The following is a 26,205-nucleotide window of genomic DNA, read 5'->3' on the forward strand; positions in this document are numbered from 1 at the left end:
ATTATTTGACAACTGTATTATCATAAAAATGTAAGGACGGTTCACAAGTCGCGTGTCACAAGTTGCGAGCCCTTCTCTATATATTTAGGTCTGGTGTCTCTTCTTAGAGTAAATATACTACAACAAGTATTGCAATCAGAATTGTATCATCTCATTCTCAACATGTCATTTCAGAAGACTGCTTCGAGAGACTCAAACAAGTAAATATAAAACATTAGGATGTCATTGCTAACCGGCATCTTAAATTCTAATGATTATTTTTTCTTTTTTAGGCGAAGACTTTTATGAGCCATCTCCTTATGAACCAATGACGCCTCATCGCCAGTCAGATGCATTTCGCCTGGCGTCAATCATCTCAGGTAAAAATATATTTTTAGTTTTTAATGCATTATGTATCATGTTTAGAAATGTGTGTCATTTATATGTATATATGCATATGGGTCAATGGTGCATAATGATCATGTGCTGCGACCAATAATACTGTATCAATCATTTAAATACGTATTGACTATACTGGAATGGACTGGACATGGTTGACTTTTTATCATTTTCTTTAAAATTCAGTTTTTATAATAAATCCAGACAGCAACAAATTATTCTCTGTTATTTTACAGTGCGACACTACAGACCAGTAAAAAGTTTCTGGATGTCAGTTATAACAACGCTTTCTTATTGCTATATTTCATCAACAGCCATACAATATTGAAAGAGAAATGAATGAGACCTTTTCTCTTCTCCACAAAAAGGAACAAAGAAAGTGATAATTTCAGTGAAAAAAAAACACTTCTAGGAATTTGTCACTTTGGCATGAGTTACAGTTTAATGTTTAATTCACCGACAGCAGTCATTATAGACAGAAGATGACAGAAATATTGCCTCCAATCCATTATCAGACTTTCACAGAGTCTGGAACAGCCAGAATAACTCATTTTTATTCAGATCTGAAAAATAGCCGAGGAATGACAAATTTCATGCACACTACAGGAAATAGTATATTCAACAGGGTTGCCAGATCCATCTTCTTGCCAATTTGCTGTATAATACCATTTTCGTGTTTTCAAAGGCATGCTGTGAGTATAGAAGCGGATGTCGAGTATTTGCTTTTTTCTTTTACGTAAAATAAACAGTACAGCGAGGGAATGTGAAAACAGCTTCCATTATACGATAGTGTAAATTCAGCACAACGTTAGTGCAATTTTTGTAAGATTACACCGAGAGGTGAGAATTGCTTTAGTGCATTTTCATATGTATTGCTATATCTTTACATAAGGGAGAAACGGGGAACACGCAACCACTTTAAATTACTCTTTAATCTAACCAAGAGTCTTTCCCACAATTCAGCTGCTCTTTATTCCTCAATAAATCTTTTAAAATGCTCGCAAAATAAGGAGCCCTGACTAATGTCGCATCGCATCTCACTCGCAGTCGCAACCTTCACAGATGACACTTCTTGATTTGATGTGACAGCGCAAGTCATTATTCTCGATTCCAGATGTCCGGTCATTTGCTACAGAGAGTGTGAAGAACAAGTGGACCGCAGCACTAATACTGACATATTGAGGGTAAAGCCGGCAGACCCTCACGGCCCAGATCCGCTCCCTGGCGGGAATCTCTCCCGATCTGGAAGTGGAACAGCCCTGTGTGCCGTATTCGCAGCATTAATTGTGATCCCTTAGCGCTCCGGTTGCAGTCTTACACAAGCCAGTGCTCATCCATCACTGGAACCAACAGTGTGTGTGGCTAACTTTCATTGCAGTCAGTAATTGGATAGTTATATTAGTGTGTGCTGTAATTAAGTGCAGAAAAAAACCTTTTTATTCACTAAGCACTCATGATCCAGCTTAACGGTTTAAAGCAAGTTCTGGGCATCTTTTGCAACCTTGCAACCAGAACAGATCCAAAATTTACATAATTCCTTTAGTGAATCAGGATCTAAAACAACATGTAAATAAAATGCATGGTGCAGTACATTCTTATTTATTTCCTAAAATAGTATTTAAAAACACATGGAGACAAAAAGTGCATTTCATTAAGTCACAGGAAGGGATTATGTGTTGAATCATAAGGGAGATAATCGTTTTAAGGTTTCTGGATCCTGTGTAGAAAACTTGAATTGTGTTTAATTTAGTCATCATTTACTCACTTTCAAGTTGTTTCAAACCTGTATACGTTTTGTTGTTCTGCTGAACACTAAGAGAGATATTTGGAAGAATGTGGGAAACTAAACAGTTCTGGGGCACTATTGACTACCATAGTAGTTTTTTCTTACTATGGGAGTCTATAGTGCCCCAAAACTGTTTGGTTACTGATTTCTAATTGGTTGCTTATTGATGATAGATTTAATTTTGGGTGAACTATGACTTTAATGGCCTGATAACCAGATGCTAAACCAAGCAAACCCTGGCATACGGTTACTGTTAAATGATTCAGGTGAATATACTGCACGGGTCCAATAATGTCATGAATTACACAGTTGTCGCGTTCCCTTCCCTTAGGCAATGTAATGTAGTTATGTTCTCACTCGGCATACAGTTTGATAGATATCCATCCAGGTGAGAAATATTTGTGTGCCTGAAATATGACACAGCTTTTTATGATATGACATAGACTCCTTCATGGGTCATTTCAGGTCCTTCTGAAGACTCTATTAACAGGAGAATCTGCTCTTGTCCTCGTTCACTTTCTTTTTCATTTCTTTTGACAAATCCCTCAAGCCGGAGAGTAGAAACGCTTTCCAAAAGAATAAGCCATCGTCCTTTTTCATCATTTTAAAAAAATGTAGCGAGTTGAGGAATATAAATGAGATTAAACCTTTCAGGCGCTGTGGTCTTTTCAGGCCATCTGTTCTTTTCTCATTTCTCATTTTTGCGGAATATAAAGTAGGAATCTTGGCATTTATATGAACATTTTGATTGTTGTTTATGGAGAGAGAAAAGAAGTTTAGAGCAGGTAAAAGTGTTATAGCTGAATGGAGGTGTCGAAGGCAACATGAGGCAAAGTTTTGATTTAAAACAGTACAACTGTATAAGATATTACTTTCATGTAAGAAAAATAGATATATTCTCATATCTAGACTGTTTCAGCCCCAAGAACATGAACCAAACGTTATGTTGCCCAAACTTAACTTCCGGTAAACCACCACAAAGAATCAAAAGCTGTTGAGTAGTTTTATTTTAATTTCTTACAATTAACATACGATAAAATATTACTAGTAATTGATATTAATATAAATAAAGTGTTATGTTATAACCAAACACAGGTTGGAAGTTAACTGGTCCAGCACGTGCTTCTACGGAGCCCTTTTAGGGACATGGTGGTGGGAAAAAATGAGAGGGAAGAGAAAAATATTTTTTTACACTTTTGCGTTATCTCGCAAAATCTTTGCGTTCCCCCGAGGAACATTGCGTTATCTCGCAAAACTTTTGCGTTCTCTCGCAAAACTTTTGCGTTCTCTCGCAAAAACTTTTGCGTTCTCTCGCAAAACTTTTGCGTTCTCTCGCAAAAACTTTGCGTTATCTCGCAAAACTTTTGAATTCGGACAAACACTTCCTGTTTAGATTAGATAAGATTCAACTTTATTGTCATTACACATATACAAGTACAGTGTAACGAAATGTAGTTTAGGTCTAACCAGAAGTGCAATTAGCAAGTGCAGGATATACAGTGTGAATAAATACAGAATACAATATTAGGGGAATATATTTAATGTCCTTCTGGCTGAGTTTGAGACTAGCTCCTTAAACATTGGTTTATATATGCAGATTCCCGAACTAATAACTAGTGAACTAAAGGTTCTTATAACACAAATGATACCTCATTCTACGTAACGTAAACAATGAACATGAACTAAATATTTTAACAAAACGAGCCCCAGGCGGGAGCCGGCTGAGACAAGACCGAAGGGATCCTCTATAAAGGGCAAACCCAGAAGATCATTAGGCTACTCAAAATAGTAATTCACTTCAGTGCTACATAATGTAGTATAACTAAAACCAGTTTAGATTCAGCAGGAGGCCATTAATGTGTAATCTGAATTTGGTGAGACTACAGTGTGTAACATTTAAGTTATTAATGACAATTTTTTAATAACGCTTTTTGGATTTACAGTCAATTTGTAGACGGTCTCTTTGAACTACCCCATGTTTCCTGCTCATATAGAGATACATTTATATTCTCGTTTTGAGGAAGACTAGGTTGTTGATCCTTGTCTAAGAATAATGTGTTGTTTGTGTTATAACAACGTTTAGCTCACAAGTTATTGGTCCGGGAATCTAGTATGAACCGCTCCATTGTTAATGTACGCAGTTGAATAACAGGACGTTTGAATGTTTTGCGAGATAACGCAAATATGTTTGCGAGAGACCGCAAAAGTTTTTGCGAGAGAACGCAAAAGTTTTGCGAGATAACGCAATGTTTCTCGGGGGAACGCAAAGATTTTGCGAGATAACGCATAAGTTTTAAAAAATATTTTTCTCTTCCCTCTAATTTTTTTTCCACCACCATGTCCCCAAAAGGGCTCCGTATGCTTCAGATGAAACCATCTATAAAGTATACCACATGGTGCCATGACATGTGGCGGCACAGTATAAACAATTCTGATAATTCTGCAATTGTGTAGAAATTTTATTCTAAACAATGCACAGAATAAATGCACAATCAGTGCAATTTCCACCAACCAAACCAAAAACATTCAGAGGCACTAAATGCCTAGCAGTCAGTATTAGAAACCACTTTTAGCTTGCATAATCAAACCCAAAATGTGTTTTAACTACACGTTTAATTTAATCATTTAATTTTTACCCATTAAATCCCTTTTGAGAAAATAAAATTCTAATATAGGAAAAATCCGTTCACTTACAGTACGAGACATATCAACATACATTTTACTAATATCGAATAAAAATGGTCGCCAGATTTACAGTACCTCCTGATCAAATCGATCGTGCCAATAAAACAGAGTACAGACTGACAGTTTGACCGATGGCATTCTCTTTCATAACCAATCCTCAGCAGACTACGTTGATTTTCTCCTCTCTGCTATAGAGGTCCACTCCTATATTCATGGCAAGCCATTACTGTCACAACAGGCCAAAGAATGAAAGAAGATAATAACAGTGAAAGTAATAAAGGCACAGGTTTATGAGTTTTCCTCTCATATTCAGAACATGCGGCTCCTCATGCACACGCGCATGGAAACCCATAAACAAAGACACACGCAAACACACACCCATGTTTGCACAACATGCACACAGGTAAGAAGGGTAATAAAGGGATGATATTGACTCTCAGTGTTTTTTTATTTTATGATAATGTGCTGTAGCTCATGCACAATGGATGACATAAATAAGAAATATTGACATCTATCATTAAAGTCATATTAAATGAGATGAGTATGCAGTTTACCTATCAAATACCTTAATGTTTATCAATCATTGCGGCCATAATCTGTATTCTTGGTGTATTCGGGTGTGTTTGCCAGCTAGGCTAAACCCTTGAGGGGGTGGGTCCGGGGGTGAAGTGATAGCTACATGCAGTGATGTTCTCAGACAGCATGCTGAGCCAATGGTAGCAGTAATTCCTTCTCACCTGCACTGCAACCTTTCTATAGTTTTCTGACTGCCGAATAAGCTGAATACAAATATTCCTGTAGCTCAGTTGCAGTGCCAGGATCACGGTTTTAATTCCCAGGCAAACACACAAACTGATTAAACATATCCCTTAAATTTACTGAAAGTTGCTTTGTATGGTCTCCAAATCTCCTGAAAAATAGTTAAATAAAAAGTTTTCAAACATTATTTCATTCTATCATGCCGCCCTTAGACATGCGCAAACTCTAGCATTCACATTTACACAATGGTGTGCTTGTAAACTGTAAATCCTTTAATGTATTACACTTTGAGGAAATTGTATTCGTAAATGTTGAAACACTCATATGTCGCTACGGAAAATTACATTTTATGAGAACATAAAAGTCTGACAATGTTTTGCAGAATTGTAAAGATTTTTAACAAGTTAGAGAGTAAAACACAAACCATCTTTTGGGACCAATTCACTTTGTGCTCCTCTTTTGCCTCCTCATTCGCTTTCAATAAATCTTTTCTTCAAAGGAACAAGACTGCTTAAGTCAACACGGCTTCTGCACAAAACAATCTTCTCTCTCATTCCAGATTATTTTCTTTCTTTAGTGCCTCCTATGTTACCTGTAAAAGCATTTTTGAAATGTATACTTCACCGCTGCCGTTGCGCCTCTTCAAGGGAGATATGTAATGAGACTTTGTTTACCATGTGCCATCCCTGTAAGGAAGGAATGACATATCGTTGGCGTCATACAAAAAAAATGTGTTATAGCCACTGAATTTTGTGCGAAGGTTAAAATTTGAGGAGGTTCTTTTCAAGTTTGGGCTTTGGATTTCATGTCATGATGAATCATTTTTTTCTTATTTTTTTAATGTAAGAGGTTACATCTTTAAATGAGAAGTTCGTAATCATTTCAATCATAACAACGTGACATTTTAAAGTTTACATTGTTTTGTGAAGTGAAAACCTATACTGGACCTTTCATTTAACAAGCAATTTGCAAATGACCCTATAAGAGTTTTCAAGTCAAGTTATCTCTAAGGAGAGTGCAGTTAGAAAAGTATTAATATACACAGGTACCTTACTAGCACTTTCCATTTGGTCATTTGTGTATGCCAAACATGTATTTGATCTGTAAGCTGACTAGCTAAATAGCACCGTGATATGTGACCCTGGCCAACAAAACTAGTCTAATAGGTCAATTTTTCGAAATTGAGATTTTTACATAATCTGAAAGCTGAATAAACACGATGAGTTGTTGTATGAGTTGTTAGAATAGGAGAATATCTGGCTGAGATACAACCTTTTAAAACTCAGGAATCTGAGAGTGCAAAAAATATTGAAATATCGAAATATTGAGAAAATTGCCTTTGAAGTTGTTTATCAGGGTCACTGTGACAGGAAACCCACTCACAAAAATGAAGTTTTTATATATTTAAGGCAGGAGATTTACAAAATACCTTCATAGAACATCACCTTTACTTCATATCCTAATGTTTTTTGGCATCAAAGAAAACTCCATAATTTTGACCCATTCAGTATTTTTCCTAAAAATGCTCCCATACTACTTACATTTACATTTAGTCATTTAGTTGATGCTTTTATCCAAAGCGACTTACAAGTTGGGTACACAATGAGAGCAATTGGGTCAAACATTAGGACAACAAAAAGCATAAGAGAAATGAAAACATTTCGCACAAAACCTACTACAGTGTCCAGAGCCAAGTTTAGTTTATCTAATTTATTTTTTTATTTTTTTTATAATGTAGAAAAGATATAGAAATCAGAAATGATCAGTCACTGGCAGACGAAAGAGATGTGTTTTCAGCCGATTCTTAAAGATGGCGACAGAATCTGCTCACCTTTTAGCAGCAGGCAGTCTTGTACTTTTTGTGTCACATATGTGTAATATTATTTTAGAGTGTGTATAGTATCTCTAGAACAGAACAAAGGCAATAAAAAAACAACAATAAAAATGTCTTACATGTTACATGTAGTGAATTTAATTCTAAAGGCCAAAACAAAATTCTAAAGCAAGGGTGAACAAGGGTGATCATTAAAAATACATTAGACATTAAAAATACAAAAAGACATTCTTTGGCTCAAGAAAATTTACTTACAATATGTGGCCTTCAAGGGAAAAATTAAATTTTAAAATAATTGTACGATATGACCCCTATTTTGCATAACAGATCAAATTCATCTCTCTCTGTGTATCGCTGCCAAACAAGTGTTATAATAGAAAGAAATGAGGAAGAAATGAGAAGAAGGCTTAACATTCTCCTAACAGAGACAGTAAAAGCTAAAGACTTTCTAACAAGCCCATGCACCACAGAGAAGATTACATCTAAACTGTGGCACTTATAATTGCAATCAACAGTCAGTGCCAGGAACTGTGAATAACCTGGACTGAACCTGCTGTTCCTTTAGCTGCATACAACATAGATCTAATCATTATTCACACATTATGGACCTGTGAATGGTCATAATATAAGTATGCTTAGGACGAATTGCACATTAAATAAACCAATGTGCATAATAAACTCCAATTCATCATATTATAGCGGTTATCAGAGAGAAATTGTGACCTTTAAGCTATTATCTGGGTACTTGAGATTGTAATTCATATTTTACCAGCAACTACATGGTACCCTGCAGCATTCTTGCTAAGAAATAAGAAAACATAATTATTATTTTTTTAGTTTGGTCAGAGACGTAATGTTACGTCACACATTCGCCTTATTTGCACAGGATTAGTATTATCTGGGGACCTTGTGTGATTTATAATGACCTCCCCACAAATGTATTTCATGTGGCACATTCGCATGGGATTGTTGAAGTGATTTCCCGGATGTGATGGCACTATCTGGTTCTGGTTGTGTTACTTCAGTACTGTAATACGCAAACCAGTGGGCGGGGCTAGAGAAGTATTTGTTGATATTTTTCCGTGGAGGCGGTGTTCAACCTATCAATGATGTCATAGATAGGTGCATTCCAGAACCTAGCATTCGCTGGGCCTGGGCGTTTTCAGTTCTGATACTTACATGATGTTCGCTGGAATACGATTCCCTTTTATATAACAAGAGATCAAGTAAAATTTAGGTCTTAATTCATCGCCCCTTTAAATGAGGCTCTGCATGTCAACGTACAGCGCTGAAGTCATAATGTATCCCACCTGTAGCACTAATTTAAATGTAAAATTGTATACTTCGGATAATGCAAACAACGTTGTTTTAACACTGGCCATTATAACTCCCTGATTACACAAACATTTTGAACAAAATTCAAACAACAGAATTTTACAACCGATACAAAATGTTAAACAGATATATTTATTTAAGATTTAATTGTATCTGTAAGATCTGAAGAGTAATAATAATACAAAAAAATTAAACTGAAACTGTAAGTTGTTTCTGAACCGCTGTTAACATCTTGTGAAGTGTTCTATAGAAAACAAAAGCAAGCATGAAGGTCCACCCTTAACCCCGCCCCTAATTACATCATTGGGGCAAACACATATAGAAAACCAAAAGACTTAGAAATAAGATTGCAAAAATTCATATGAGTTACAAATGTCACTACAATGTAAAAACAACTTAAAAATTGTCTCAAGAGATCATGTTGGTTGTTGTTAGATTGTCATAAGATATAAAAAATAAATGTTCTTTTATTTGTAAGTCACTTTGATAAAAGCATCTGCTAAATGAGTAAATCTAAATAAATATGAAAACAAGAAACATCAGCAATCAGTGAACAAACCAAATGAATAAAACATATTCATTTTTTTATTTCACACCCATTGAACATTCATCCCAACATGCATTGACCCGCTGTTTGTGTAGTAGCTTAGTCTCAAACACTAAGCCCACAGACCACCCACAATCACTTCACTATCATTCAGATAAATCTTAAAAGCACTTTCTTGGTCTCCAAGCTTTCATCAGATTGGGTGAGATCTAATCTAATCGCCCAGGCTTGGAAAAAAAGAGGTGCTTACAAGTTCTACAATATACTGTTATATAGGGAAGAACTACAGTAATCACAAAAGTTTGGCAGTTTAGTGATAACAATGTCCCTGTTTTTCGGTTTTATTCCTGTTCCATCTTTAACCAAGCAAATGTTTGTGCATGCAGGCCGCAGTGCATACAGCATCATCCGTTGACCTCCAGACGTCGCATGCTTTTTTAATGTACATTCTCACCAACCAATTTCATACCTCATTTACGACTTCTTCCTACTCTGTGAGACACACCTAAAATTGCTCTCTCCCAAAAACAAACGCACACACGGCGAGTGAGTCAGGACCCCTGAATCAAATTTAGAAGCACTCTGAAACCACACAGTATTTTTAGATCTCGTCAGATCGTTGTAAATGGCTTTTGTCGCTTTTTTAAAGCAGGGCTATTATTATTATTATTTGGAAACACAAGATCGCACCAATTGCGAGATACTTCTGTTGTCTCAGTAAAACCTCCATAAATTCACAAGCATGCGGAGTGCCCGGTGAGACATTTGTTGATGTATGTTTTCAAAGACAGCGAGGATCAGCGTTTCTAGATCTGCCGTTCTAGTCCGTTGGGAACAAAACTTTATTTTTAAGCTCAGGGAGTGAAGTTACCAGGAAGGAAAGCTACATTGATTTCACTTGAGCTAAATTGTATCGATTGCATGCAGCGGTCCCTCCTGTATTTAACTGTGATGAAACTTCAGCTCCAATGCAATCTGTGTTTATTTAATGATTAAATATCTCATAAATCCAGCTTATTTGCTTCCATTAGTGATGCTGGAGGTGCCCAGGACCTGTTTTCCATAAAACTTTGCCAGTAAAACATCCTTGCTGTCTTTAATGTGTAAGGATTCGTTTGATGTAAACATTTATTAATGCCGTGCGTTATTAATCATTACCGTGTAAGTCTGAGCTGCGACGTGTGTTTCGGAAACCCGGCTAACCCAAACATCAAAAAGTTATTAATATCAATCAGTTTCAAAAGAACTTCAAAGGTGTTCATAAAACCCCCCAAAGTGTTTCCAACTCCATCGCAGGCATAACACAAGGTAATTTGTATGCCTGTTTCCTTTTATTTACATAAATATCATATTCCCGTTCATTTCGAATAAACAGTTCAGACATTTAGATCATTAGCACTTTATTCATAAGTAACGAAAACCCGTTCGGAATGAAATTCATCTTTCGTCCCTACAGGGGGTCTGATAAACCATCTGTTCTCAAAGTTATTCCAACACCCGCTGGGTTTTATTAGTTCTTCTATCTTCCTCGCTCGCCCTCTCTCTCCAATCACCAGAAGCATCAAGGCTAGAGGCGCCATTATAGGGCAACATATCGATGCCGACCTTCGAAGACTTTTAGAGGTCCAGTGCTCCCCCTCGGTCTCAAGTTGATACCTCCCTAATGCTCAGAATGCTTTATTCAGTGAAACACTTAAGGTTGTCACGCAGCTGGATATATGCCCTTGTTTTTCATTTTTTCCACTTTTTGTTCTCGAATGTAATTATTGATTGCACTATAAAAACACAGGAGGTTGCAAAAGTGGAAATTTTAAGTAAGTAAATGATGAGGTCCTGAAACACGATCAAGGTGAAGAGTGAATATGCCTCCCGAATTACATTTTTAGCAAGTTTTATTGAAATGGTCATTTAGTCATGATTAAGCATCAAGCTGTTTCCCGCTGTCAGTGATGGAATTATCACCTTAAGGTGATAATTCCATCATTGACAGCGGGAAAACAACTTCAATTCAATTCAATTCAAGTTTATTTATATAGCGCTTTTCACAATGTGTATTGTTTCAAAGCAGCTTTACAGGGGCAAACAGGAAAAACAGAAAAGTTAAAACACAGCACAGTGCATGGTATTTATACAACGAGTAAGTTCATTCTAATAAATAACATCTAATTTCTAAATAAATAAATAAATGAATGAATGCAGTCTCCAGGTGAGCAGGCCAACACTGCCCTGCTGTGGCGAGGAACCCAAACTCCAATGATTGATTAATGGAGAAAAAAACCTCGGGAGAAACCAGGCTCAACCGGGAGTGCCAGACCCCCTCTGACGTGTCATAGCTGCACTCAAACTGCTGACATGTGATTTAAGTTTAGCATTTAATACCAAATATTGTAATTTCAGCATTAATAAGACAAATAGTCCGTCTTTGCTCTTGGTTGGGGATGTAGTGGTCTGAGCTGGGATGGTCCGATGGTCATATTTCTCTTGGCAGCTGGTGGAATTGCCTTAGATGGAGCTGGGATGGTCAGTCAGTCTGCAGCTGTATCTGGTGTAATCTCAAATTGGGGATGGGCATCTATCCGTCGTCTGGACATGGTGGAACTTCTTCCTACCTCGGGATGGGCATCCCGAGGCAGAGGCGGAAAGAGAATAAAGAGAATAATTAGCGTAGCTGCTGTTCATTAACTATGCATTAAGTGAAAGCTTGGCTGAAAAGATGTGTCTTTAATCTAGATTTAAATTGGGAGAGTGTGTCTGACCCTCGAATAGTATCAGGAAGGCTATTCCAGAGTTTAGGTGCTACGTATGAGAAAGCTCGTCCACCTTTGGTGGATTTTGTTATTCTAGGTATTGTCAAAAGTCCTAAGTTTTGAGATCTCAGCGAGCGTGATGGGTTGTAACGTGATAAAAGCTCGGTTAAGTAAGTAGGTGCTAAACCGTTCAGGGCTTTGTAAGTAATTAAAATAACTTTAAAATCAATGCGATACTTAATGGGTAGCCAGTGAAGCGATGATAAAACTGGGGTTATGTGATCGTATTTTCTTGACCTAGTAAGAACTCTGGCAGCTGCATTCTGAACTAACTGTAGTTTGTTTATCGATGATACAGGACAACCACTAAGTAGAGCATTACAATAGTCAAGCCGTGAGGTCACAAATGCATGAATAAGCTTTTCTGCGTCTGCAACACATAAACTATTTCGTAATTTGGCAACATTTCTAAGGTGGAAGAAGGCTGTTTTTGTGATATTTGAGATGTGATTTTTAAATGACAGGTTGCCGTCTAATATAACGCCTAGGTCTTTAACTGTATTTGTTGGAGTAACAGTGCAGCTTTCAATTTGCAGGCTGTAATCGGAGATATTCGGTTTACTTAATTTTGGTGCTATAAGTAATATTTCTGTTTTGCTAGAGTTTAAATGGAGGAAATTACTAGTCATCCAATGTTTTATGTCCTCGATGCACTCTGCCAGTTTGGATAGCTTAAAGGAATCATCTGGTCTTGATGAGATATATAGCTGAGTATCATCTGCATAACAGTGGAAGCTAATTCCATGTTTTCTAATAATGTTGCCGAGGGGCAGCATGTATATGGAGAAAAGCAAGGGTCCTAAAACCGATCCCTGAGGTAATCCATAATTGACTTGCGTAAGATTTGACGATTTCCCATTTAAGTGGACGTATTGATATCGGTCTGTTAAGTAAGATCTGAACCATTGCAGTGCCTGTCCCTGAATACCGATATAATGGTGTAAACGATCTAGTAGTATTTTATGGTCTACAGTATCGAAAGCAGCACTAAGGTCAAGCAGGACTAAGAGTGAGATGTTTCCTTTATCTGAAGCAATAAGAAGGTCATTTGTAATTCTAACGAGCGCAGTTTCAGTGCTGTGATGCGGTCTAAAGCCAGACTGAAACTTTTCGTGCATGTCATTATTTTGTAGGAAGGTACACAGTTGAGTTGACACTACTTTTTCTAGTATTTTAGACAAGTACGGGAGATTTGAAATCGGTCTATAGCTTCCAAGTTCATTTGGGTCTAAATTTGGTTTTTTGATAAGAGGCTTAATTACAGCCAGTTTAAAGGGTCCTGGGACATGTCCTAGATTAATAGACGAGTTGATTATGTTACAAATGGGCTCAATTACAGCAGGTAGTAACTCTTTTAATAAAGTAGTCGGAATGGGGTCTAATAAGCATGTCGTCGGTTTGGATGTTGCAATAATTTTAATTAAATCTTCCTGATTTATAGGAGAAAAACACTCTAGCTTTTCTTTTTGGGTGACGGTTGAAACTAATTCTTCCGACAAACTTGGAGGTTTCGTTTTAGCTATGTTGTCTCGTATTATTTCGATTTTCTCTGTAAAAAATTTCATGAATTCATTGCTACCAAGGTGCGGCGGAATACCCAGGTCAGGTGGAGTCTGTTTGTTTGTTAATTTAGCAATTGTACTAAATAAAAACCTTGGATTGTTTTTGTTATTTTCTATGAGGTTACGGAAGTGCTCGGCTTTTGCTGCTTTTAGTGCCTTTTTGTAACAGCTTGCACTCTCTTTCCATGCAATTTTAAAGACCTCTAACTGGGTTTGTTTCCATTTTCGCTCCAGTTTACGCGTTTCTCTTTTTAGGGCGCGAGTGGTGTTATCATACCATGGTGCTATGTTCTTTTCATTTATCCTTTTTGACTTCATAGGTGCGACCGCTTCTAATGTATTAGAGAAAATAGTGCCCATGTTGCTGGTCATGTCATCGAGCAATTTTATATTCGTTGGAAAGGTTATTAGAGAAGTCAGATCTGGCAAGTTCTTTACGAAACTATCTTTAGTAGTTGAGGTGATTGTTCTACCTTGTCGATAACGAGATATACAACTGATTTCTGCAGTGCGCAGTGTACATATTATAAGATGGTGATCGGAAACATCGTCGCTTTGAGGTATAATATCGATATTGGTTAGATCGGCTCCGTGATATATAATCAAGTCTAGGGTATGATTAAGGCGATGAGTAGGTCTATTGATGTATTGTGTTACACCACAAGAGTCTAGTAGTTCTTTAAACGCCACAGCTAATGGATCGTTAGCACTGTCTACGTGGATATTAAAATCTCCAACAATCAGTACTTTATCGACGTTAACCAATAGATCCGATAAGAAGTCTGCGAACTCTATCAGAAAATTAGTGTAAGCCCCAGGGGGTCTATACACAGTAACCAATGTAAGAGAGACCAATGATTTTTTACTTTTGTTTGGAACTGTTATGTTCAACGCAAGCATTTCAAATGATTTAAATGTATGCATTGTTCTCCGAGTAACGGTAAGAAAGTCTCTAAAGATTGTTGCGACACCACCACCTCGACCAACCGGACGTGGCTCATGAATATAACCGTAGCTTGGAGGAGTAGACTCATTTAGACCAAAATAATCATTTGGCTTAAGCCAGGTTTCAGTGAGGCAAAGTATATCAAAACTTGATGTTTCCGATTTGGATCTAAATTCAGTGTTGCACCTTCAATTTCAATGGTTGATGCTTGAATGAGACGAGAAAGTTGCAGTGTAGTCTAGTTGGGTGCATTGGGCTAAATATGTGTAAATAACGCATTTAAAGCGACTTACAAAGAGTTTAAGGAGCAATAAGCAATATGTCATACAGGAGCAATAATACAATAGGTGCTAATACAAAGTTACTGGTTTCAACAAAAGCTAGACCTTTTGAGAGAAAGAGAGGGTTAGTATTTTCTTGTCTGTCAAGTATTCACAGAAGAGATGGGTTTTAAGTAGTTCTTTAATGTTGTGAGAGGTGTGGTTGACCGTACCGAGTTATGAAAGAATGTTCCACCAGGAAGGAGTTGTGAATGAGAATGAGCGGGAAATGCGATTTACTAATCGCAGATAAACAGAGCAAGAACTCAACAAACAGCGTGCGTTGAGCTTAACCTTGACAACACTTCTTTATGTTCATGAAACATAGGCCTATAGATCGCATATTTTCATTGGTTTCATGTTGGTGGTTTCAATCAAATATGCGGCCAATCCAAATCCTTGTGTGGCACAAATGAAGCGCTGGTTTAAGGTTTCAAGCGGGTTTTGGATAATATATTCAAATGTATTTTAGTTTCAGAAAGGGTACAGCTAATGTGTCACAGCCATTCTCAGGACCTCTTTCGGAGAAGGGCTAGGATTACATGGAATTATCCACGGCCGCGTTTTATTCAATCCTTACTTAGATTTTCATAATTTTCTTTATCACAAAGTTGTAAGAACGGGGGGAAATGCTGTGAAGGTTTCCAAGTATCTCAGCTGCAGTCAGGAAAAAAGCTTTAACTTAATTGCTTGTTGAAGCATCATCTCTATTCAGGCTCGCCTTCTCAGGTTTTTGAGCCGAGTGGATTTTAAAAGGTTTGTGTGGGAAAAAAACACAGTAAAAAGAAATGTAAATCATTGCGGCAGAAATCTTACATCCGCATGTTTAAACTTGGTCAGTCTAATCAAGTTATTTTTCAATAATATGATTCTGTCGATGTCAGCCCACCTCATGTCTCTCAAGACTTTGTATGACATATGGAACACAAAAGAAGATTTTATCAAAATGTCAAATCTGCACGGCAACGAACGTTCACGGTGATCACCAGCTGTCAGCCTCAGTTTGCAATTTCTGCCAGGGTTATTTTAGCAAAATTTTATGTTAGATCCGTTTTTATGCAAGCCCCCCGTGCAAAGATCCACTGCTAGAGTATTGTGTATTACACCTTATTATATCTCACTTGTGCCACCAATAAACCCAAGATACCCCTTCAAGAAAAAATGAAGATAACGAAATGCAAGATAATACATGTTTCTATATTTATGAATTAAAGGTCTATAAATATTTATTAAAAAATAAATCTGTATATTCGTTATACACTGCCCGACCAAAAAAAAGACACCACCTGGATTTAACTAAGCCAATAGGTAAGAGCCTCCCAGTGGATTAGAGGTCTAGGTTCAGCAACGTTATGTGACCAAACAATGAGGTCAGCTGACTACCTGACTATACTGAATGACCAGATTATTCCATCACTTGGTTCGTTCTTCCCTGATGGCCCGGGCATATTCAAAGATGACAATGCCATGATTTATCGGGCTCAAATTGTGAAAAAGTAGTTCAGGGAGCATAAGAGATCATTTCACATGGATTGGCCACCACAGAGTCCAGACCTTTACCCCATTGAGAATCTTTGGGATGTGCTGGAGAAGACTTTGTGAGTTGTCGGACTTTCCTATCATCAATACAAGATCTTGACAAAAAGTTATTGCAACTCTTGACGGGAAAAATTGGACATTGCAGAAGCTTTCGAAACGATACCACGGCGAATGCGTGCCGAATGCGAGCTTTCTTGGGCAGGTCACTCTTGTAAAATAGATTTTAATATCAATGAGTGTTTTTCACCTGATTAAATAAAGAATAAATGAAATGTATATTAAAGGAATTTTTACATATATTGACAAATAAAAGCATGTGATTCTTATATATGGAAATGTATGTAATATATTTTTATACAAAATGTACGATGTTATAATAATAGATAAAACACAACTATTTATTATTATTATTATTATTATTATGGATATTAGTATTATTATGATATTAAAATAATGATTTTACACATTTTATTAATATTAATATATTAATTACATTTTCCAGTATATTATTATATGCAGAAAGTGCCTTGTTCTTAAACAATTTAAACCAGTTGCACTTTGTAGAGCTTTGATCCAAAGTGACTTAACAGTGCGTTTAAATCCCTATACATTTCATCAATTAATTTGTTCCCTTGAAATTAAACCTGTGACAGGTAATGGTTAGGGGCATGCTTTACCAGCTGAGCTACAAAAACACCATATGGGCACATTCTCTCCTTCACAGCCACTCTGTACAGTTCCTCCATCACACTTATCTTTCCTGTCCTTCTCTCGTAGGCATACATTCTGGCACTGGAAAAGGGCAACCGCACTGCTCTGATCCCAGCCGCCCATGCAACCCCTGCCTGGACGCCACCAAAGCCTGCAACCTGAACGAAAACTGCAAGCGGCTACGCTCCAACTACATCTCCACCTGCAACCGCGCACAGGCGCAAGGGCAGCAGCCCTCACAGACGCAGCCTCAGTCGCAGGAAAGCTGCAACAGGAAGCGCTGCCACAAGGCCCTGCGTCAGTTCTTCGAGCGCATCGACACACAGTACAGCTACGGGCTGCTCTTCTGCTCCTGCAAGGACCAGGCCTGTGCCGAGAGGAGACGGCAGACCATCGTGCCCAACTGCTCGTACCAGGACAAGAACAAACCAAACTGCCTTCAGCTGCGCAACAACTGCCGTCTGGACGTACACTGCAGGTGGGTGGATGAATGATTGTTCGTGTGATATGCATTAAGTAGTTACGAAATAAATGTAATTATTTGTTTATTCATACAAAGCTGGGTTATTAATAACATTTGAGGTCATTTAATAATGTGCTTTATAAGGGTGCACGATAAATTAGCGTCCATATCGGTATCGACCGATAAAAGGTAATTTTAATGTTTTCGGTATTGGCCGATAATAAAAATTTAGGCCGATATATTATAGCCGATAAATCATTTCCTCTGGTTAACCTTCTTCTGCTGCACGCTGCTCACAGTTAAAATACTGTACAGCACTATCTTTCTATTGTGATCATTCATTTATTGCTATTAGCAAAACATTGTTGATGTAGGTACAGTATATAGATAAAGTATTTATAAATGTGTAACTTATAGGAACTAAAGTCTAATGGTTACTTTGTTTTCTGTAGTCAATGTTTTCAAATAAAAGCAGTTCTTCACTTTTTGCCTTTTGCCTCAGTCTTAGAGAATCTTATATTAATATTTAGTTACGGTTTGTCTGCTATATATCGGTTATCGGCTTCCAATATTAAAGAATTATCGGTTATTGTTATCAGCCAACAATGTACACATCGGTGCATCCCTAGTGCTTTATGTGGAAACCATCATTTCAATCTTTATTCGTTGGGACACAAACAGAGCTGATTGAACTTGTTTTCTAGACTTTCAAGCTTTGTGCAAAGTTCATAGGGTTCAAACAAGCAACCAACAACTACAGACCTGAACTACTATACGATCTGTGATGAAACGGTTTGGATGTTGTTCGCACCTTTCTCTTCAGGTCATTATAACGTCAAACTCAAAAGCCAATTACATTTACTGCTCTTTTGAAATAAAAGTCTACGCTTTCCCTCTACCATATTCTATTACTGTCTTGAGCTTTTGCCAGGAAAGTAATTGCAGACATTTTAAGAACCTTCCTTTAGAATCTGAAGAGTCCTTCTGCTTAATTGACAAGACAGTGTTCAATTAGGCTGAACTGAACATTAGTACATCACTTTTACTGTGTTTCCCAGTGATTTAACAGCCAACCGTTTACTAACACAAGCTTATCCACTGCCACTTACCAGCCGACCATTTCTGGATTACTTTGTCAATGCCTGTCAAGAAATCAGGCCTCTGTCGAATAAGAAATCTTGTACACAGTTTGTATGTTTTTACACAATTAATGGCAAATCGTAAAAGAACACATCGGCGGCTGCAAATACGAACAGCCAAAGCACCAAAGCACAGGACCACAAAAACAATAATTGGTGTTCATTGATAATAAATAAATTTGGTGCTCACACAGACATCCCGAGAGGTTCAATATAAGTTACATGCACATTACAGAAGTGGCATCAAACTGTAAGGCCGATGCTGAAAAGCATCCAGACACTTAATCCGTGTGAAAGTGCTGGAAGAAGGGGGTAGATGAGCTGTTATTCTTTAATTCTCGGCAGCGAAGCAGAAATAGCTACGTAGTGCGAACAGCTGATAGAACGACGTAATAGTGCAGCTCAAAGACTGTTCATTTGATTTGATACACGTTAATGTCTCTCCCCATCTGAGACAATTTTGTCCTGTTATGCTAACGTGGCCCTTGGTAGTAATGTGCATTTAGCGATGATGCTGTTAAACGCACGGGTTCATTGAGCACATATACATAACCGGATAACCACTGGAGCATTAACGAAGAGAATTAAATGAACAACTGAAAAATCCAAGGACAAACACACAGATTGGACGGCCTGTATGGTTGTGTAAGTGTATAGATGAACGTAAATTCCAGTGTAGTTTTGTATGGAGGCATGAATGTGGTGGTGTTTATGAATGTGTGCTTATGTGAAACAGAAAATGTGGGCAGAAAGTCATCTATTCCCTCGGCTGACTGCTTCGTGTTGAGAAATAATCGTGAAAGGATTTAGTAGTATAGCCAAATGTACATATGGATATGAACGGCACTCTTACATATTGACTCATCATAAAGTGATGTATCTTGAGTTTAACTGTAAAATAATTAAAGTAAGTAAACTCATTTTCTTCTATCAAATTATTCGTATTATAAATTATTTATTATTATACAATCAATTATTTTTTTAAAAAGTATATACTTTTTACATATTTAACATGTAATAAACAAATACAAATATAAAAATACATAATACAATACATATTTTTTTTAGATAAACAAAATCACATATATATATGTGTTTTTATCTAATAAAGTTGTTCATTAGCCATGTCTATAGTACTTTAATTATGAATAGTTTATTAAAAAAATATTATTATGAAATAAATAGTTTAGTCATTATTAAAGTACTGTAGACATGGCTTATCATTGAGTTTAACTGTATAATAAATAAGTGAGACAAGTCATTTTCTTCTATCAAATTATTATTTTCAATAAATTATGTATTAATATACTATAAATTATTATGAAATAAAGTATATATTTAACGTATTCAATAAACAAATAATAATAATATAAAAATACATCCTAAAATACATATTGTACTAGATAAACATATATATTTTATAAAATAATTATTTCAGAATAATAAAGTACTGTAGGCAATTCATTGAAACGGCATTGCACACATTGCTTCATCACGTTAATTTCAGAGTGTATTTACGTGAAAAACTGTTACATTTTTACTGTAAAAAAATCTTAGTGTTCCTGCGCACAAATAACCTTACATATGATTCCTTCCACATTCACTCTTCATTTTTATCAATTCCCCCATCCCGAATGACAGATTGCTGTTTGAATGTGCGTTATTAAACACAAATGTCACTCACAGATCACAGGCAGCTTAATCCACTGCTTCAACAATAAGACTGCTTACCCATCCATCCCCACAAACCCATCCTTCCTCCCCTCGTGCCTGAATTCCATTGCGGTGAAAATTGGCCTTGCATCACCTCTCGTTGGCCGCTGCTGTGAGGGATGGCATTGTCTGAGGAGGTATACATGATGAAGCGAGTAATGAATGACACCGCAGGCTCATACAGTGCTGATCTATTTCAAGCCGCAGTCCGCGACCCCACGCCCTCTCCGATTTTACGCTCTTTGGGTCAATCTTAATAGCCTTATTCAATTGACTGTCATTATCTGCTCCAGTTCAAACGGCGCTGAAGGTCAGAGGCTTCGGGCCTCGGCGGAAGCATCAGAAATTTATGCACATTAGGAATCGGACAACTTTTGTGTGTGTGTGTGTGTGTGTGTTACATAACTATAGGCATTGACTATGTACTGTAACTAGGAGTAGTTGACTTATCAACTAACTTATGTAAGTGATCCAAACATTACATCATCATTATGTCCAAGGCTGTCTTGACCCTACTGGACTATAGTTTCTATCAACCTGTGGGTTAAGCCCGGTCAGTTTAAGAGTATATCAAAACACTTTGGCTGTATGTGAGGTTTGACTATCTCAGATATCTAACACACATGGGGCTTGGTTTGCTCATAACATGCATTATGGACTCAGATTGCTCCAGGTTTATTTTACACAAACATACCCAACAGCTTGTCTTGTAATGTAAGTAAACTCATGCAGCAAAGAGATTAATAATTGAAAGTAGCCACAGTTTGAGCCTGAGGCATGAGAAGAAACTGCGTCTTATTTTCTCAGAATAAACCATGTTAGTGGAGCTGTGGCGTAGAAGAGCAAGCTCTCGGGTCATTGAGCTGAGGTGCTCGTGTGGGCATCCGAATATTGATAAGTCTATCATCATTTACTCACCCTCATGTCTTTGCATACCAGTGTGACGTTCTTTCTTGTGCAGAACACAACAAATATATATTTTGAAGAATGTTTGTAACCAAACAACATGGTATTTTGTAAAATATTTTATTTTATCTATACAGGTTTTGAATGACACGAGGGTGAATAAATGATGAGGGTCAACTATCCTTTTAAAGGGACCTTCCCTCTCATATGTATCTGCAAGAAAATAGCTTAATTATGTGTAACATGTATCATGGGAAATCTTCGAATTTTGTGAATATAAGCCAATTTATTATCAAAATCACCACTCGGTCTACAGAAGAAAGTGTAGCAATTCATAATAAACAAAGCTGTATGTGCAGCTTTTTGGTTTTCATAGCATTAAATATCTCTAGTCTGCCTTTGAGCATCTTGTGCTTTTAAGCGTGCAGAGCTTGAGTTGACTGCCCGCAACCATGCCTGTCCACGTCAATACGACAAAACAAATTAATCCATTTCAAATGAATGCTTTCAGCACTAATCTGCTGCTTTCTGTTTTACATAATACTTTTTAATAGAATCTCGGCAGAAACACAACTGCATCTTTTTACGAAAACCTTCCTTTTGGAGCTGCATCTTGATCAGTCCTGACGTGTTTAATTTTCTCGAGGTTGAATGAGGCGTGACTGCTGATATGATTTGTTTATTAAGGCCTGATGTTCGCATACCGCCTCAATGACACTTGTCTTATCTTGTGTGCCTGCAATATTTGATACGTTTTTTTATTATTAAAGGCGTCTGCCACCGAGGCCCATCATGAACATATTGTAATTCTTTCATAAAGCCATTGTTGACTTTTGCTGTGGACTGAATTTTTATATTAGGCAATATGGTATCAAAAGATGACTTTTTCCTACTCGTTAACTATACTGCAATTTTTGCTGTACATTTTACAGTTTTTATGCTCAAAAGTAATAGATGAAGGACGTTAAATGATTTTTAAATAGCCAAATGGTTGTAGATTTTAGACTAAATGAGCTGTGAAATGGTCATGGTACATTTTGGTGCATTTAGGTCTTATCTGAGACTCCATGTCTACATCTTTCTGTCAGGTCAGACCAGAGTGTGTCTGTTTTAAAGATGACAGATTTTGCAGCTTATACACCTTGTTATTGTGACTATAAGCTTCTAAAGCCTGTCATTTTTTTTAACATTTGAATCTCTTTCTCCTTTGATATAATGCTACACCGCCAAAAACGTTGGCAAGCCGTATCACGCCCCAATTTCTGCATCTCTTGTCCTCGGAATATAGACCACATTTTGAAGTTTAAGCGTATTCCTCCATGCACTTCGGGAGGTAATCTGCCCTGTAGCGGAAGCAATTGCTCGCATCTTTTTTTCACTGGAACCAATTTCCCCAAATACACGCAAAAATGCCCAGCGCTGATTTATGCCGGGGGAATGTTGTTTATCTGTTTTGATGGGAACTAGCGGGAGATGGTTCTAACCACACGGGCAGCCAGGCCTTGTTCTGAACACGAAACCCCGGCTAATAAAACACAGCCTGACAGGGTAAGTTATTGATCCCTCCACAATAGGTGCGGGCTCAGGGTTCTGCTGGAGAACGATGGCTCTGACAAGCTTTCGTGTTGTGTTTTCCAAATGTGGGTACGCTGCCAAATGAGCAGACTGTCCTGCAGCTGAATTTATTTGTTTTTGCATCGCGCATAAGAGAGACTTGATCACATATATGTAAATAACAAATAACAAATATTGTTTGATGGAGGCCTTCCTTAGGAAAAGTACCATGGTTTTACTATAGTAAAATGTAGTAGCAATGTTTTTTGTGGCATATACCATTTACAAAAGGTAAAGTCCTTGAATCTGATTGGTCAAAAGCTGTGCTTTACTTAACCTAACAATTCTTTGTTTCACTGCTCAGCACCCTTGGCAACCATCCTTAGGTTTTTTTCCTGCTGGCGGCATATCTTTTAAAGGAGTGATAAATTAAAATCACAATTTAACCGGAGCTTTTGTTATATAAGAGGGAATTGTAATCACGCGAACATCATGGAAGTGTTAGAACTGAAAACGCCTTTGTTACTTAAATTACAACTGTTATTGACACCAGGTCAAGAGCACCAGGTTCTGGAATGCACCTATCTATGACATCACTGATAGGTTGAACACCGCGTCCACAGAAAAATATCAAGTACTACTTCTCTAGCCCCGCCCACTGGTTCGCGTATGACAGTACTGAAGTTGCGCGGAACCAGATAGAGCGAGTGAGCAAGCAATAAACAATCATGCCATTAAAGATAGCTTAATAATGGGCCACCCCTCGTTGTGGAAGAATACAGTCGCTGCATAACCTTCCTTCGGATTCAGATTAGTAATACGGGGTTAAAGTAAATTTTTGAAGACGTTCCAGCTCACGGGGGAAAAACATGAAGTGTTTGTTCGTTTCATTTATCAGAGAATTCCTTTATAAAAAAGGCAGACATCGACACTGGATTTGTGAAATGACTAAGCTTTAAAAGCAGTGCTGTGTCGTGAATATTAGATCCGATAGGAATGGCGCAGCAATCTAATGTGAGTGAAACATTTTTGTACTATGCGTCACTATTGCTTTGTTAGATATTGCTTGAGGTGCCCCGAGCAATATCGCACGAGATTAGTATTACCTGGGGACCTCAAGTCATTTGTAAAACTGAGGTTGTCTGTGATCTTAAGCCTGTGCGAATCAGCATCTCTGTGATTTGGTGGGCTCATATATCATTTTTCAAGGTTTTATCCACCGTTTGCGAATAATGGAGGCTGTTTTCAAGTATTTTGGTATTATTTCGGGTGCTGGGTGATATCCATAAGTTACCTGGAGTCTCCAGTTTGTTTATTTATCATGGAAACTTTTTCGACATTTTTAACATTTTTGATCCGCGATCGCAGTGAACTTTTTTCCGGTTCACAATCACGGGTCTCAAATGCTGACAGGCACAGTCATATATCATTAAACGCAATACAACTATAAGCTATACAAACTATACGCAAAGCCTTGCCATCACATTTTGTAAATAAGTAAATTTGAGTAAAATCATGCCGCGCGATTACGTCACATGAAATACTGATGTGAGGAGGTCATTTATGAATCACAGGAGGTCTCCAGATAAAACTGATGCCGTGCGAATAATGTGAATGGTGCTAATGTGTAACCTAACGTTTAGTCTCTAACTATGTTCACAGAAGGCTCCAACTAAGCAAACTGCTATCCAATCAAAGCGGTGGGCGTTTATTTATAAAGTCTTCCATTTAAACCGAGCGTTTGCAGAGCTGGCCTCAAAATCCTTGTAGAAAATAGCCTTTTACATATTGATTTTGATGTTTTTGAATCTAAAAACCTCTCAAACGTCATAAGTAGACCTCATATAACAGTATTAAACAATAAACAAGCACACTTCATGAGACCTTTAAGTTGTTTACTATGGTTACTTTGATATGCTACGAAATAGCAGAGCATTGGTGCTGAGCATGGGGAAAGAAGCTTATCATAGTAAGGGACTATTTTTTTCCAGCGGAAGTTTAAGTTGCACTTTTTTTTAGCTTTGATGTTTGTAGTGTATGGATTTTTAACAGTTTTATAAAAACAACAAGGTACTCAAGCTAGTGCTTCATTTCATTAATATTTAAATTAATTTATATTACCATTTTAATGAATAATGATTTTATTAAGTTTGTTGAATGGGTCGTGTAACTTTGTCGCATTTAAGTTTAGCCAAGTCAAGGTTCTACTGGTAACCCGAAATAATGCTGGCTAGACAAACTTTAATTTGCTAATGTAATTTACTTGTTATTTCTTTTGCTTGTTTTAAGAAATAATCTGTAGGGATAAAGCCCCTACATGCAAATGTGTACCAGAAGTTCAGTATGGGTCGCAATAGCGCCCATGCGCAGTAACGTTTGTGTTGTTGCTTTGAAACCGCTAAAATGTTACAACAACAAAGCTCTTTTACCATCATAGTATTTTAAGCATATGTACTATAAATACTATAAATTCAGCGAAGTAAATATTATAACAAACACACTAATCTGGACAAGTACTATAATTCAAACCAGAACATTCGGAAGGGCAAGAGGCAGATGTTTTGAAATTGCACGAAACCTTCATCTGCCCTCACAGAAACAGATGTGGGGTGGAGGTAAAGAGTCCAGCCAAGTTTTGTTCTCAGGACATGTGTAAATCTTTAGAAGCGATAGTTAAAAGGCTCCTGAAGATTTTATCTCATCATAATTGGTGACACGGTACAGGAAGCATGGAGAAATTGTTGGACCAAATTGAGTAAATTGGATGTAGACAATCACCTGAGTGTGATGTATGGTTAGATAATGGATTGTAAGTAGCAGAGTGCCAAACCACTGACTGCATTGGCAAGAAACCGTTTCTTAAATTTGATTCTGGCAGGGATTGCAAGTTAGAGAACTGCATAATAAATACAAATCAAATAACGTTGAAGGGGTTTGGATGCATGTAATGAAGAATGCTGTAAACGCAGTTTAACTTAGTCATGGATGTGTCATTAAAGAAACTGATTTGACTAATGACGCATCTTCTGCCATAATGTGCTCAGCAAAAATTAAGTGTGGCTTTTTCACTTCTGGAAGTTAACACTGCTATCTTCAAGGATAAGAGACGTTAAGTAAGGGAGGTTTTAACTGTTTCGTCAAGGTTATGTTTAAACTGGAAATGTCATTTATGTTAGATCTTCTCTGAGATTGCTGAGGTGGTTACAAGGAACAATGATATG

At 37.3% G+C, this 26,205-nt stretch overlaps 1 protein-coding gene across 1 annotated transcript in view; it reads left to right on the forward strand.

Annotated features, from left to right (window-relative positions):
- Positions 1-26,205, forward strand: part of gfra2a (GDNF family receptor alpha 2a) — a 72,378-nt gene that overhangs the window by 20,972 nt on the left and 25,201 nt on the right. Inside the window, exons 3-4 of the mRNA XM_056729984.1 lie at positions 273-359; positions 17,276-17,687. Of these exons, the coding sequence (XP_056585962.1) occupies positions 273-359; positions 17,276-17,687 (499 nt within the window). The remainder of the gene's footprint in view (positions 1-272; positions 360-17,275; positions 17,688-26,205) is intronic.

The sequence above is a fragment of the Triplophysa dalaica genome, chromosome 18 (genome assembly GCF_015846415.1).
Source record: "Triplophysa dalaica isolate WHDGS20190420 chromosome 18, ASM1584641v1, whole genome shotgun sequence".
NCBI classification, from domain to species: domain Eukaryota; kingdom Metazoa; phylum Chordata; class Actinopteri; order Cypriniformes; family Nemacheilidae; genus Triplophysa; species Triplophysa dalaica.